The 15,751-nt window shown below is 40.8% G+C and overlaps 1 protein-coding gene across 4 annotated transcripts in view; it reads right to left on the minus strand.

The window, feature by feature from the left end:
• ZNF287 (zinc finger protein 287) overlaps positions 1 to 15,532 on the minus strand; it is a 30,578-nt gene extending 15,046 nt beyond the window's left edge. Inside the window, exons 1-6 of one of the 4 annotated variants that reach the window (XM_081110802.1) lie at positions 15,272 to 15,532; positions 13,788 to 14,382; positions 12,998 to 13,098; positions 10,922 to 11,048; positions 10,366 to 10,452; positions 5,836 to 7,120 (exon numbers count right to left, since the gene is read on the minus strand). In XM_081110802.1, coding sequence (XP_080966928.1) covers positions 7,023 to 7,120; positions 10,366 to 10,452; positions 10,922 to 11,048; positions 12,998 to 13,098; positions 13,788 to 14,190 — 816 coding nt within the window. In that variant the 5' untranslated portion in view covers positions 14,191 to 14,382; positions 15,272 to 15,532 and the 3' untranslated portion in view covers positions 5,836 to 7,022. Of the gene's footprint in view, positions 1 to 5,835; positions 7,121 to 10,365; positions 10,453 to 10,921; positions 11,049 to 12,997; positions 13,099 to 13,787; positions 14,383 to 15,271 lie in introns of those variants that run through there. The other 3 variants (XM_081110803.1, XM_081110804.1, XM_081110801.1) reach the window with 3 other exon arrangements.
• Positions 15,533 to 15,751: the final 219 nt, after the last annotated feature.

Here is a 15,751-nt window from a genome sequence, read left to right on the forward strand (position 1 = left end):
ACAACAAGACTGTGCACAAAGCACATAAAGGGGTGCACCAAGAGTGTCCACCTCAGGTAATTGGGGAAGCTGAGCCACTGGATACCTAGCACACATAGCCACTCTACCAGGGAAGCATAAAAAATGCAGAGACAAAGAAACAGGTCACAAATGACAGAAATGGAGGAAAGCAAACGACTGGATATAGAGTTCAAAACCACACTTTTAAGGTTTTTCAAGAACTTTCTAGAAACCACCGATAAATTTAGTAAGACCCTCAAAAAGTCTGGTGAGACCGCCGATAAACATAGTGAGATCCTCAAGAAATCTAGTGAGACCCTCGAGGTTATGAAAAAGGACCAACTAGAAAGTAAGCATACACTGACTGAAATAAAGGATATTATGCAGAGTTCCAAAAGCATACTAGAGGATCGCAAGAATCAAGTCAAAGATTTGAAATAGAAAGAAGCAAAAAAACACCCAACCAGAAGAGCAAAATGAAAAAAAAATCCAAAAATATGAAGATAGTGTAAGGAGCCACTGGGACAACTTCAAGCGTAGCAACATCCAAATTATAGGGGTGCCAGAAGAAGAGAGAGAGCAACATATTGAAAACGTATTTGAAGACATAATGACAGAAAACTTCCCCTACGTGGTGAAAGAAATAGACTTCCAAGTCCAGGAAGTGCAGAGAACCCCAAACAAAAGGAATCCAAAGAGGACCACACCAAGACACATCATCATTAAAATGCCAAGAGCAAAAGACAAAGAGAGAATCTTAAAAGCAGCAAGAGAAAGAAACTCAGTTACCTACAAGGGAGTACCCATAGGACTGTCAGCTGATTTCTCAACAGAAACTTTGCAGGCCAGAAGGGAGTGGCAAGAAATATTCAAAGTGATGAATGCCAAGAACCTACAACCAAGATTACTTTATCTAGCAAAACTATCATTCAGAACTGAAGGTCAGATAAAGAGCTTCACAGATAAGGAAAAGCTAAAGGAGTTCATCACCACCAAACCAGTATTAGATGAAATGCTGAAAGGTATCCTTTAAGAAGAGGAAGAAGAAGAAAAAGGTAAAGATACAAATTATGAACAACAAATACACATCTATCAACAAGCGAATCTAAAAATCAAGTGAATAAATAATCTGATGAACAGAATAAACTGGTGATTATAATAGAATCAGGGCATAGAAAGGGAGTGGACTGACTATTCTTGCGGGGGAAAGGGGTGTGGGAGATGCGGGAAGAGACTGCACAAAAATCGTGCACCTATGGATGAGGGCAGTGGGGTGGGAACCGGGTGGAGGGGAGCTATGGGGGTAAAAAAGAGGAACAACTGTAATAATATGAACAATAAAGATTTAATAAAAAAAATAAAAAATAAAAAAGCTCATTTTTCTCTCCTTCTTAGAGTCCCAAGTACAGATTAGGCTGACTCATAAAATTGTCTTCCCCTGACCAGGTGGCTCAGTTGGTTGGAGCATCATCCTGTACACCAAAAGTTTGTGGGTTTGATTCTGATCAGGGCACATACCTAGGCTGCAGGTTTGATCTCAGATCAAGGTGCACATGGGAGGCAACCAATCAATGTTTGTTTCTCTCTTTCCCTGCCTCTCTCTAAAAAACCAATAAAAACATCCTCGGGTGAGGATTAACAAGACCCACATATAAAATTTTCTTTTTTTGTAGGTCAATATGGCTGAATATTAGCAGTTTCATATGCTCAACCTAATATAATGTGGGGCCATGACAAAACTTGGCCTTACATTTTTATTTCATAATTTTGTGTGTTACTTGTATTTCCAGCCTAGTTGTTAACTCTGGAACTAACTTATGCTTCTTTTACATTTCCTTCAAAAAATGGCGAAAGACTGGACATGGTGGCCACTCACCTGAATTGATAAAATAAGATAGTAACTTGTAAAAAGGTGGACCCAAATGAAAGTGCGCATGCGCGCATACACACACACACACACCCACACACCAAACAAAAAACTCTGACCCTAAACCTGTCTGCAAAGCAATCAAATATGTCTAAGCATAGCTTGGAGATATTGTGGGTTTGGTTCCACACCACCGCAATAAAGCAAATATCACAATAAAGTGAGTCACATGAATTTTTTGGTTTCTCTGGCATATCAAAGTTATGTTTATATTATATTGTAGCCTATTAAGTGTGCAATATCTGATGTCTAAAAAATGTACCTACCTTAGTTAAAAAACAGTTTATTGTTAGAAAATGCTAAGCATAATCTGAGCCTTCAGAAAGTTGTAATCTTTTTGCTGGTGGAGAGGGTCTTACCTTCAATTTGTAAAATATTTAGTATCTGTGAAGTGCATAAAGTGAAGCACAAAAGTGAGGTATGCCTGTATTTGTTGATGTCTATTATGTTTCCATTATGATAGTTTAAAACAGATTTAAGTTACAGTACCTTTCTCCTTTGAGATCAGGTGGGAAACATAACTTACAAACATTAAGAATTATTTAATGAAATAATTAAATATGGAATTTATAATGTAGCAAAAATAATACTGAATAGTTCAGAAACTTTCTAAGATGCAGATCAAAGTGTAATAACCACAATATATTCATTGAATCAACCATCAATAAAAGAGTAGCTAGCATAGGGGATATGGAGTATTGATAACTGATAAAAGTAATTAGGTAGGTCTATGTACATTATATAAAAAGGTGTAAAGGGCATATTATTAAGCAAAAAAAAGAGGTAGGTATATAACAGTATGTAGAGCAAGAACCTACCTGTGTAAAGATATGTTACATATCTTATAAATATACACATACATTTATACACATTATACACTATAGTGATAATCTAAGGGGAAAAGGTCTTAGTAATGGGTGAGAGAAGGGAGACATACCTCATTTGGCTTTCTTGTGCTGCTTGAATTTACACACTATTTTTATTACTTTGATTTCAATTAAAAAATCAAAGAGTTGATACTAGAAAATGGTTAGGACTAAGGTTAAATAAAAAAAGCAGTATCATAACTAGCATGAAAACTCGTAGACAAATAATAACAAAATGCTAATAATGAAATTATAGGTTTTCAAAAATATTTTCTAATATTTAATTGGCTATGCCTTTTATTGCTGTTTAGCACTAGAAATGTAGTTCTATTACTTTTATAGAAAAAAAATTTAAAACAACTTCCTCAAAACAGATTTGTTACTTTCCCCCCACCCCCAAAAGAAACAAAATGAGAATGTTAATGGACTGTGTAGGTAAATATGTGAGTGTGCATTTGTGCACACACACACAATACACAATGAGATAAAACCAGAAACTGAGTTTTACTTCTATGTAATCAGAATGCATCTATGATGACTATTTCATATACCTGAGAAGGAAATAATAAAGGTTATAATTAATAAGCTTAAAGTAACAAGTCTGAATGATGACCATAAAGGAATTGCTACTCTAAAGCAGCGGTTCTCAACCTGTGGGTTGCGACCCCTTTGGCGGTCAAATGACCCTTTCACAGGGGTTGCCTAAGACCATCCTGCATATCAGATATTTACATTACGATTCATAACAGTAGCAACATTAGTTATGAAGTAGCAACGAAAATAATTTTATGGTTGGGTCACAATATGAGGAACTGTATTTAAAGGGCCAGAAGGTTTAGAACCACTGCTAAAGCACACATTTTTAAACCAATCAATTTATTGCAAGTTCAGAACTTGAGATAATTAAGCAGAGCTTAAAGATGTGTATATAACTAAGCAGAATGAATTGATTTGAAGTAATAAATATCTATTGGTCAATAGGGCCAAACAATGGTACAGCTCTAATAGAAGAGATCAGTGTTGACTCAGGTAATCAATCAAGGAAAGCTTTGGGAATGGAAGGAGGCATGATTTGAGTTGAACCTTAAAGAATGGCTAGGTCCTGTGTAAATTAAAAAAAAAAAAAACTATATGAGTTCTGAGACAAGACTGGCTTTGAAGACCAATAAATACTATTACTCAATTTGTGAATTATCGAAGTTTCCCTTTCATAAAATACTAGAGGCCTGCTGCACGAAGAGATTCATGCAATAGGTCTTTCCTTCCCTTGGCTGCTGGCACCGGTTTGCCTCTGGCACCCGGGACCCAGGCCTTCGCTCTGGCCGGGCTCCAGCTGGAGCCAGCCCGGGGCCGTCAGGCTTCACTCCGCCGTTTGGAGCCTATGTATGCAAATTAACCACCATCTTTGTTGGGTTAATTTGCATACTCTCCTGATTAGCTGGTTAGCATAGCGAAAAGGTATGGCCAATTTACATGTTTGTCTATTATTAGGTATGATGATTGATTAGATATCCTATCAAAGGTTCAACTTATTATATATCACTGAGATGGTAAGAAAACAAAATCTTCAGATGCCAAAAATCTAGTAAAGACAAGAAGAGAGGAAATCAGCAAGAGCTCAAGTTGGCTGCTTGTGAGAGATCCTCAATCCTGTTGATGACCCTTAAGATTCCACTTTGAGGGTGCAAGGGGCTCAGGGACCAGAAGAAAAAGCCTAGGGCCCAACCCTAAGCTTTAGGAGGGACGGCTAACAGAGTCTATACCAGGGGTGGGCAAACTTTTTGACTCGAGGGCCACAATGGGTTCTTAAACTGGACCGGAGGGCCGGGACAAAAGCATGGATGGAGTGTTTGTGTGAACTAATATAAATTCAAAGTAAACATCATTACATAAAAGGGTACGGTCTTTTTTTTTTTTTTAGTTTTATTCATTTCAAACGGGCCGGATCTGGCCCGTGGGCCGTAGTTTGCCCACGGCTGGTCTATACCCTGTATTACACTCTATATAAGGACAGGATAGAAAACAAGGAAAATCGAAAAAAACACCTCACCTCTACAAAAGACAAAAAGGAATTTGCCTTTTTCAGTATTGGTGCTTTTTGGCACGAAAAAACTACTCTCAAAATACATGACCATAAACTGCTCCCTTTGGTGGCTTTACAACCCTAATTTATGCTACCTGAATCATCTAAAAGACCATGCTGAGAAGTCAACTTAAAGTGCTTCCAGAGGGACAGTACCACTCAGAAGTCTATCCTGACTCTAGTTCAGGCTTATTTCCATTATGCCATGTGTGTTTTCTCATTGTTTAGAGCAGCCGTGGGCAAACTACGGCCCGTGGGCCGGGTCCGGCCCATTTGAAATGAATAAAACTATTGAAAAAAAAGACCGTACCCTTTTATGTAATGATGTTTACTTTGAATTTATATTAGTTCACACAAACACTCCATCCATGCTTTTGTTCCGGCCCTCCGGTCCAGTTTAAGAACCCATTGTGGCCCTCCAGTCAAAAAGTTTGCCCACCCCTGGTTTAGAGTGTGCTGAAATCATTCCCCAAAGGACTCAGTGTGCTACTGGCATATTTTATGTCATTCTGCCAAGGCAAATAAAGCCATAAATTATGAGAAGAACAAGCTTTTCAATTAGTGTGACCCTTAAAATACCTAATGACCAGATAAAGTAAAAAAAAAAATCAAGTCAGATAAAGTTTAAAAAAGTGAATCAAGTCACCCTAAGGTAGTGTCACTATTGTTTAATTTATTGTAATGCTGTAGTGCAGCGTCAATATTGGTAGACACACTAGAAGTCAGTGACTTAAAAAATTAGAAAAGCAAAATGCAAACAGAATATAGAGTACTCCTGTAGTGTACAAAAGGAGATATGACTATATTTATGATTTCTGCAAAGAGAAACATCAAAAGGACAAATCAGAAACAACTGAACATGTTTAACTACAGGGAATGAATGGGAACAAGGCAGAAAATTTAAGAGTGTATATCTTTCTTTTTTTAAATTCTTAATTTTTTCCCCTTTTATTGACTTTATTGGGGTGACACTGGAGAGTGTATACCTTTCCACATAGTTTTGAGTTCTGAACCATGTTAATATTTTTATATACTAAAAAATGTACAGGTTAAGAAAAAAATTAAAAAACAAGAAAATACTAAAACTGAGCACAAACAGAATCAAACAAACTTAGTTGTATACTAGTATGTTATGACTAGTGGCCAGGTGCACGAATTTGTGCACACTGAAAGCAAATTAATTAGAAGAAATATTTTAATATTGCTATTCACCCTTTCTCTATAATACTAGTAGAAGTGTCAATCAAATTCACGATCGACAATGACAGATGGAAGCACATGCGTGCGATTGGCACCAGTGAGAGCTTTATATGTATCGTGCATGCGCGAGTCAACTTAGCCTTTTATAGATATAGAATAAACTTGCTTAATTAGACCTGCTTTCTGATGTAGCTAAACTTTTTCCAGCCCAGTGAAGCACCCCAACTTCTCTTTCAGGTAATTGTCAGCAACACAGCAGTAAATATCAACATGAAGCAGATTATTATCGTAGATCACGCAGGGAGAACAAAGGGTAAAATAATATAACTGCAGCAGTGTTTGGCTATATTCTGTGCAGTGAAAAAACCTGAAGTCATTTTTAAGGTCCACCATTTCTTACTTCTTTTCAGTCCGGTCAGTTTCTAAGCTTTCTAAATCTCCATTTTCCGGCTAATGAAAATAGGATTCCACCAAGTCTCCTATTTACCTACTCCAGGACTTCTGTGAGGATCAAATGAGATGAGGCACGGGAAAACACTTCACAGACATTTGGTTACAGTGTGAAATGTTTACACCTGGCTATAAAGCAAGTCGTGTTCCTGGGCTGAAGAAACTACAAGGAGGCTAGTCGCTACGAAGAGGAAGCCAGGCGTTGCTATGTGATGTCATTACCCGGGTGGACTTATTAGCCTTTTATGTATATATATGGCTAGGACAGGGGTGGGCAAACTTTTTGACTCGAGGGCCACAATGGGTTCTTAAACTGGACCGGAGGGCCGGAACAAAAGCATGGATGGAGTGTTTGTGTGAACTAATATAAATTCAAAGTAAACATCATTACATCAAAGGGTACGGTCTTTTTTTTTTTTTTTTTTTTTTTTTTTAGTTTTATTCATTTTAAACAGGCTGGATCCGGCCCGTGGGCCGTAGTTTGCCCACGGCTGGGCTAGGAGGAAGAATTCAAGTAACTTTTGAGCCAAGTATTCTGTATAGCCTCAGTGGAATATATATAAGGACAAAAAGGACTTTGAAGAAACTCTGAACCTAGATAGTTTGTTATTGTATGATATTGATATTCCCAAACCATTTTGTGTTTATTATGATACAGCAAATGGGTAAATATACAGACATTGTTGGGAACCAGGTTATTCATTGTATGGGAAAGGAAATACACAATGGAATATGGGAAAATATAAAATGGAATTAGAGTTATCAGTATAAATTCATGAGTAAAAAAAATCAAACAAACCCCTGAAACTACATACATAATACATACACATATCTACTGAACAGATTGAGAAGCAACAATACCCCATAGTAGTGAGTCCACATACTGCCCAAATCCTAGTTTCTAAGCACTATTTTCAGTTCCTTAGAGAAATTACAGGTCTAAGGTAGGCCCAAGGTGAGCATAAAGAATATCTTGTGCCAAAAAACAAGGAAAGGCTCAAAAATTAATAGTGATATCTCAAAAGGACACTAGTTTGAAAGGCTGCCATTGAGGTGGTCCAAGATGGTGATGTTGGAAGATCCTGAACTCACCTTAACCAAACTATCATCAATAATGAGAAAAAATTACATTATATACCTGTTAAGGAAATGCAATGGGAAGTCCATACCTATAAAGTATTCTTGGCAAAATTAATCAGAATCTAATCATGAGGAATAATCAAGCAAATGTGGGTTATTAAAAAACAAACAAATCTGGCCTGGATCCTTCAAAAAAAGTCAGCATCATGAAAGATTAAAGGAAAAAGAAGAAAGGAAGAAAGGAAAGAAGGAAGAAAGGAAGGAAGGAAGGAAGGAAGGAAGGAAGGGAGGGAGGGAGGGAGGGAGGGAGGGAGGGAGGGAGGGAGGGAGGAAGGGAGGAAGGGAGGGAGGGAAGAAGGGAGGGAGGGAGGGAGGGAAGAAGGGAGGGAGGGAAGGGAAGGAAGAAAAGACTGGGGAATAGTTCTAGATTAAAAGGGAATAAGAGCCCAGGCAGTGTGGCTTGAACTAGGAGGTGACAGTTCAATTCCTGATCAGGGCATGTGCCTAGGGCCTAGGCCAGGGGTGGGCAAACTTTTTGACTCGAGGGCCACAATGGGTTCTTAAACTGGACCGGAGGGCCAGAACAAAAGCATGGATGGAGTGTTTGTGTGAACTAATATAAATTCAAAGTAAACATCATTACATCAAAGGGTACGGTCTTTTTTTTTTTTTAGTTTTATTCATTTCAAAAGGGCCGGATCCGGCCCCGGGGGCCGTAGTTTGCCCACGGCTGGCCTAGGCTGTGGGCTTGATCCCCAGTAGAGGGCGTGCAAGAGGCAGCCAATCTTGATGATTCTCTCATCATTGATGCTTTTCTCTCCCTCTCCCTCTCTCTGACATCAATAAAAAACTTTTTTTTAAAAAAGAAATAAGATAAAATAAAAGGGACTAAAACAATGATAACTAAGTGGAACATGTGATTCCTGACTAGATCCTGAACTGGGGAGAAAATCATCTATAAAGGATATTTTGGGACAGCTAGAGAAATCTAAGTATTTGACTATCAATTAGATAACATTATTATTTAAATATTAAACATTTGGAGACAATGGTGTTGTACTTTTGTAGAATGTCCATGTTCTTAGAAGATATAAATTGAAACATTTAGGGGTGAGATGATATGATACTTGCAACTAACTTTCAAATGGTTCAGTGTAAAAGCAAAGTATGTGTGTGTACATGTAAAGAGATAAGGCAGCCCTGGCCAGTGTGCTCCATGGTTAGAGCATCAGCTCACACATGAAAAGGTCGCAGGTTCCATTCCCAGTCAAGGGCATGTATATGGGTAGCAGGTTCACACCCAGCCCAGTCAGGGAGTGTGCGGGAGGCAAACAATCAATGTGTCTCTCTCACATCGATGTTCTCTCTCTCTCCACTCCCCTCCCTTCTACTCTCTCTAAAAATCAATGGAAAAACTATAAGGCAGCCTAGCTGGTGTTGCTCACTGGTTAAGTGTCAACCCATGAACCAGGAGGTCACGGTTTCGATTCCCGGTCAGAACACATGTCAACGTTGCAGGTTCAATTCCTGGGGAGGCGGGGGAGGATGCCAGAGGCAGCCAATTGATTATTCTCTCACATCATTGAAGCTTCTAACTCTCTCCCTTCAGGTCTCTGAAATCAATAAAAAAGGCAAAAGTGGCTGAATGATGATAAATGGTGATTCCAGATAAAAAATATATAGGTGTTCAATGTACTATTCCTACAACTTCACTGGTTTGAAATCTTTCAAAATAAAGGAAGGAAGAAAGGAATGGGAACCACCAAAAAGTCCATCAACAGGGAACAGGTTCAATAAAATATGAAAGACACAATAAAATTGGATGCAGGTATTTAAGTTCTTTACATACCTATTTGGAACACTTATCAAGCTATGCTTTTAAGTAATAAAAGCAAAGTACATTACTATGTGTACAGTATGTTACCATTTATATTAGAAAATGGAGAAAATATTTTCACACCGACTTTATATGCAAACAAAACAAAATAAATGCCTTAAAGAATAAACTAAAAACTAGTAACAGTGGTTGTGTGTTAGGGAGATGTAGGAGCTAGGTGAACTGAGTGAATGTGGTACAAATGCGAGACTTTTGTTTGGCTTTGTATAAAATTTTAAAATGGCCCTGGCTGGGTAGTTCAGTTGGTTAGAGCATCATCCCAATATGCCAAGGTTGTGGATTCGATCCTTGTTCAGGGGACATAAAAGAATCAACCGATGAATGCATGAATAAGTGCAACAACAAATCAATGTTTCTCTCTCTTCCTCTCTCTAAAAATCAATAAAATACTTTAAATTAAAAAATATATTTTATATATTAAAAACATGATCTTGTGAATAAACTGTCTTCTTAAATACTTAGAAAATAAAAAATAAAGGAATGAGTTAGGAAAGTAGAGGCAGGGGGCTACAAAGTTTTGTCAGTAAATAAAATAAAAGAAACTCAAATAGAAGGTTTGAAATTTAAGATTTCAGAAGACATTCATGCATGCTTAAGTGAGAGGGAGGGAATGATGGCACAATGAAAGCCTCAGACAAAGGCTAGCGGACGGGACTCGGGGTCATGGGGAAGGATACATGAGACATAAGGGGATACATGATGTCAGGAAAATCTTTTCCTGAAGATGGTCTCTGCAAGAAAGTGTTCTTGAGACTGGATGTCTTTGTGGAAAGTGACGTGCCCATATTTAAAAATCTCTCTCACCACACTCAGGTACTATAGACTAAGTGCAGAGATTCCCATCCACCACTGATTCTCTCACCTGGAGTAGGGCCTTCTAAGATTTCCTTCATCACCATCCATGGTTCTTCCAGTATAGGAATTACAGTTGGTCTGTACACTGTAAGTCCTGTTCAAGGGGAATATAATGAGTTTTATCCTGGGTATAAACATTTGTTCAAATTTTATTACCTGATTTCTTCTCCAAGTGGATAGACCCCTATAGGAAAACAACAGTTCATGGATGTGACCTAATAAATTAGGTCCTTGTCCTTTTCAGAGCTGGCCCCTGAAGGATATGTGCTTAGAGATCATGGGGGAAGGAGATTATGGGGGAAGTAGGGAGTGAGCAAGGCACAGCATTGGGTGGCAGCCCCGTGACACTGCCCATCAGTTTTCAATGATCTTCTCTCAGAAACCTTTCCCTTGGGATAAGGGACTAACATAGCCTCTTCTGTGCCCAAATGGGATGAGCACAACTGATCTCTAGGCTTCCATTCTTAGCAAAGTACTTTACAGGCCCAACTCGTTTTTAATAATGGAGGGAAAAGATACTCTGGTGGCTATGCAGGGGAGGGGTGGGTGTAGATGATGCTTACCTAGAGAAACCATGTTCCAATAGTTCTGTAATGTGACAGTCTTATACAATTCCTTCTGTACAGGACGCATTAGCTCCCAGTCCTCCTGGGTGATATCCACAGCCACATCTCTGAATGTCATTGATTCCTAAAACATCAAATACAATTTAACTTGGTTCAGGAACTAGTAGGAAAGTGATAGTGATAATACCAGGTAGGTGTGTGGTGGAGAGAATCATAGAATCTTGAGTTTTAGTAGGGCCATAGAAATTTTCTAGCCAAAACTTTCACCCAATATATGGATGAACATACCTGAATGGCTTTAAGGGGAGTTTGAAAATAGAGTGGAATTATTGTTTTCAGTTGCCACTAGTGCATACATTGGTGGCTCCGCCTTAAAGAAGACTTTTAAACATCGATGACACAGAATTGAATGGTTTTGCTCTTCAAACTCTGCCGTAAGAGTAAGTTCAATGTGTTAATTTGAAACTTTGATATTCTGTGTGCTCCATGATGAGGCAGAGCCCTTCCTTTCTTCACCGCACTGTTTAACTGCTGTACTTTTACATACATTTCACATCTCTCTTTGGTTTTCTTCCTTTATTAAAAAAAATTCTTTTTAAAAAAAAAATATATATATATTTTAAAATATATTTTATTGATTTTTTACAGAGAGGAAGGGAGAGAGAGAGAGTTAGAAACACCGATGAGAGAGAAACATTGATCAGCTGCCTCCTGCACACCTCCCACTGGGTATGTGCCCGCAACCAAGGTACATGCCCTTGACCGGAATCGAACCTGGGACCTTTCAGTCTGCAGGCCGACGCTCTATCCACTGAGCCAAACCGATTATGGCTAAAAAATATATTTTTTATTGATTTTTTCTACAGAGAGGAAGGAGAGAGGGATAGAGAGTTAGAAACATCGATGAGAGAGAAACATCGATCAGCTGCCTCCTGCACACTCCCTACTGGGAATGTGCCCACAACCAAGGCACATGCCCTTGACCGGAATCGAACCTGGGATCTTGAGTCCACAGGCTGACGCTCTATCCACTGAGCCAAACCGGTTAGGGCAAAAAAAATTCTTGAGTACGCTTACATGGTTTTCAAATAAACTAAGTTCCTTTAAAACTTATATTGGGATTTTGAAATCATATTAAGTTTATAAGTCAGGGAAAACTGACTTTTTTTTTTTTTTTTTACAATATTCATGGCTTCTTTCACATCCTATAGAATGATACAGAACATGAAGGTATTGCAAAATGTATACTCTGCTGAGTTCTATCTATTTTAAATTTGAAGGGGGAGGGGGAATATTGTGAATGAAATATTTTATTTCATTTTATCATCTATCTGATTTTTATGTATAAAATGATTAATTTGTCACTTTACTCAAATTTTATTATTGTTTCTACCAGTTTTCCCTTGATTTTCTTAGATTTTTCAGGTAAACATTCATATTATCTATAAATAATTTTATAATGGTTACCAATTCCAGACCATCTGTTTTTACAGCAAATCTTTCTCTTAAAATGGACTGAGTTGCTCTTCCTTAAAATAAAATAGACTAATAATCAAAAGTAACTCCATATAATACACTGCCTTTAATCACTTGTTCATGAGGAAAAATAATATTAGTAACTATTGTTTACCCTACTGTGATCTTATTGATTACTTACTACAATACAGGGTAACAAGTCTCATAATATTTAATCCTTATAGAGGAATATTCTATTAGAGTCGAATAACTCAGTATTAGAGTCGAATAACTCAGGCTGGGTGGTTAAGTATCTTTCACCAAATTACAGGTTCAATGGTAGAACCAGGAACCAAACCTAGATCCATTTGGCTGTGCAGGTCAATCCCTTAACCTCAATGCCATATCATTGCCTTAAAGTACATAAGTGAGCCAAGGCATCCCCATTTCCTACACAGGGAATTCATCCACCTTAATAGGCCAACGTGACTGAAAGAGAAAAACTGAGGCTTAGTTCTTGATAGGATTTTTGGGGTCACAGAAGTTAGAAGGACAGGAAAGAAAATGTCATCACACACTATGAGACTTTTTAAAATTACAGAAGACACTAAAACTCACTTTGGTCACCAAGTCATTTAGCCACCCAGCCTGGAAGGCATGTCTTCCTTTGGGATCTTCCTCTGGGATCTCTTGGGAAAAGACAGAGTTCGGAGGAGCAGCTAGGGAAGAGAAAGAGATCATGCTGGAGATCAGTCCTATTTGAATTGCCAAATAGATGCCTGTATTTTTTTTCTTTTTCTCTCTCTCTCTATTTTTTTTTTATAGATGCCTATATTTCCTTAAAGTGAGAAGTCAGAAGGAAACCAAACACAGCACCCCTACTTAAAAAAATCAGCAGGAAGAAGCAAGGACTTGTCCTAAGACATCAGTGCAGGCTTTAAGAAAAAGTCTGCTCTGGCACTCTTAAGTATATTTACCAAATTCACTGTTTTCTACTAAATCCTCATGTGATGTCAATTTTGTGAGTTGTATCTTCACTTAATAAGCACATGTTATCCGAACCCTTTTCTATCTATTTGGAAGTGTTACTGTAAAACCCAGTTCACAAAGCAAATGATTTATTGGCAGAATGGTTCAAACCTCTGCAGGTAAACTTCCTGAGGGCTCACAAGGGGGAAATCTGGTTGTATCTGATCACTGTTTTATGACACATCTCCTCTGGGTTTAGAGAATGTGTCTGTGGTTCTAAGAAATCTGAAGGGGATAGGATGAGGATCATGTTAAAGCCTGTTCTCACTCCCTCACTGACCTTCCTTCTCCCCATTTCTTTAACAGGCTGCTCTATGATATGCTTGTTGTCTTCTCTAACCACCCAGGACTCCTCCCCTCTATGCTCTATAATTCTCACCTTCATCTTCTAGAATCTGAGTCAAATCCTCCACCAGAGTCACTACTTCCTCGCTGCTCTCCGGGTACTGGGACTTTACCCAAGTTCTAACCTCCCCAGGCAGGATGGTCAGGAATTGCTCCAGCACCAGCAGGTCCAGGATTTGTTCCTTTGAGTGAATCTCAGGTCTCAGCCACTTCAGGCAGAGCTCTCGGAGTTGATTCAATGCTTTTCGAGGACCAGCCAAGTCTGGGTATGGAAAATTCCTAAAATTCTGTCGACAGGTCTCAGTGTCATGCAGAAGTCTTGAAGCAAGGGTTTCCTTTTCTGCTTTGTTGGGTCCACTCTGAGCCTTGTCTGGCTTCCACGTTACAAAGACTTGGGAGCGTGAAGAACTGGTCATCCTCTTGCTTGGGGCTGCCATTGCAGGACAGTCAATCTGGCAATACCCTTTATTTCTCTAGTGGTGAGCCAACTGCTTGAAGTCTCATGCTAGAGCCGCAAGGACATTACGTGTAGGGCTGCTGCAGCCAGGGGCACAACAGAGTCAAGGTAGAGTTATCAGCCTTAGTTACAAATTCTGAGCCTACTACTTTGCAGGGATGGTTAAGAGACCCTAAAACACAAGAACAGACCACAAGATCAAGTATTCCGGGTGCTCTCCCCTATAGAACACACAAACAGAAATAGACTATTCAGTGTGCACAGAAAGTAACATATAGACTCCACCCTTGCCAGTGCGCTCAGTGGTTGGAGCGCACCGAAGGGTCAGGGGTTCGATTCCGCTCAAAGGCATGTACCTGGGTTACAGGTTTGACCCCATGCCTGTTTGGCACGTGTGGGAGGCAACCAATCAATGTGCCTCCCTCACGTTGATGTTTCTCTCTCTCTCCCCACACTCCCTTCCATTCTCTAAAGATCAATGAAACAATGATCCTCCGGTGAGGACTAACAGCAACAAAAACACACAAAAACCCCACCACAACCCCCACCTCCCCTAAACCATACAGACTTTACCGTGGTCTCCTTCCTTTCTATCTTTAGATTTGTAAGCAAATCCATTTACCTGCTTTGCATATTAATTTCGGCCTATTCTAGCTTTTCATGGACGGCAGGGGAGACCAGCTGCTTGGACTGGGAAAAATAAGAAGCTGGTGCGATCTGAAGCCCTTATGTGCTTCTAAAGGAGACAATTCCTCCCGAACACACCTGGAGCCAGGATGCCGAAGAAACCCCCGCAGGCCTGGCCCGGAGGAGAACCCTGACACCTGTCGGTCCACAGGCTCCAGCTGCGAGCCCTCCGCAACCGCAACGGTCCCCAAGGCCGACTGTCTAGTAGGTCCTGCACCGCAGAGGTGCTGGCCTTGCCGCCCCCGCCGCCCCTTCCCAGCAGGTCTCCGCGCTCCTCTCGGCCCGAGGACCCCCCCCACCCCCACCCCATAGAGCATTTACCGCGTGTTCACCTCCCCGCAGGCCGCCAGCACGGGCGTCCGGGACATCCTTACCTGCGGCCGGGACGGAGAGGCCGGAGGCCCCCGCAACAATGGCGGCCGGTGCGGGCCCTGGCGGCGGGCTCGGTCCCGCGCCGCAGAGGGGCCTCTGGCTCCGCCACTGCCCTCGCCGGGGAGCACGGGCGTCTCGGCCTGGAACGCGCGTCCCACCCCAGTCCTGAGAGGCCCGGCCGGGAAGCCGCGGCGCCCCCCGTCCGCCGAGACGTCGCCTGGGCGCCACTGCGCATGTGCGCGAGGCCGACGCTGCGTGTCCGCGGAGCCAATCGGAAGCCGCGCCCGGCTCGCCTCTCGGCGGACTGGTCGCCATGGCAACCTCCTCCGGCCCAGCCCCGCGGCTCGCTGGTTGGCCGTCACCGTGGTGAAGGGGGCCTTCCTCCGAGTTGTCCTGGTCCGAGGCAGGTCTGCGGGGCGACTTGGAGGTGCGGGAGCGCCCAGCATGTTGCGGGGGGGGGGGGGGGGGGGGGAGGGGTGCGG

Source organism: Myotis nattereri (genome assembly GCF_964212035.1).
Source record: "Myotis nattereri genome assembly, chromosome: 16".
Classification (NCBI taxonomy): domain Eukaryota; kingdom Metazoa; phylum Chordata; class Mammalia; order Chiroptera; family Vespertilionidae; genus Myotis; species Myotis nattereri.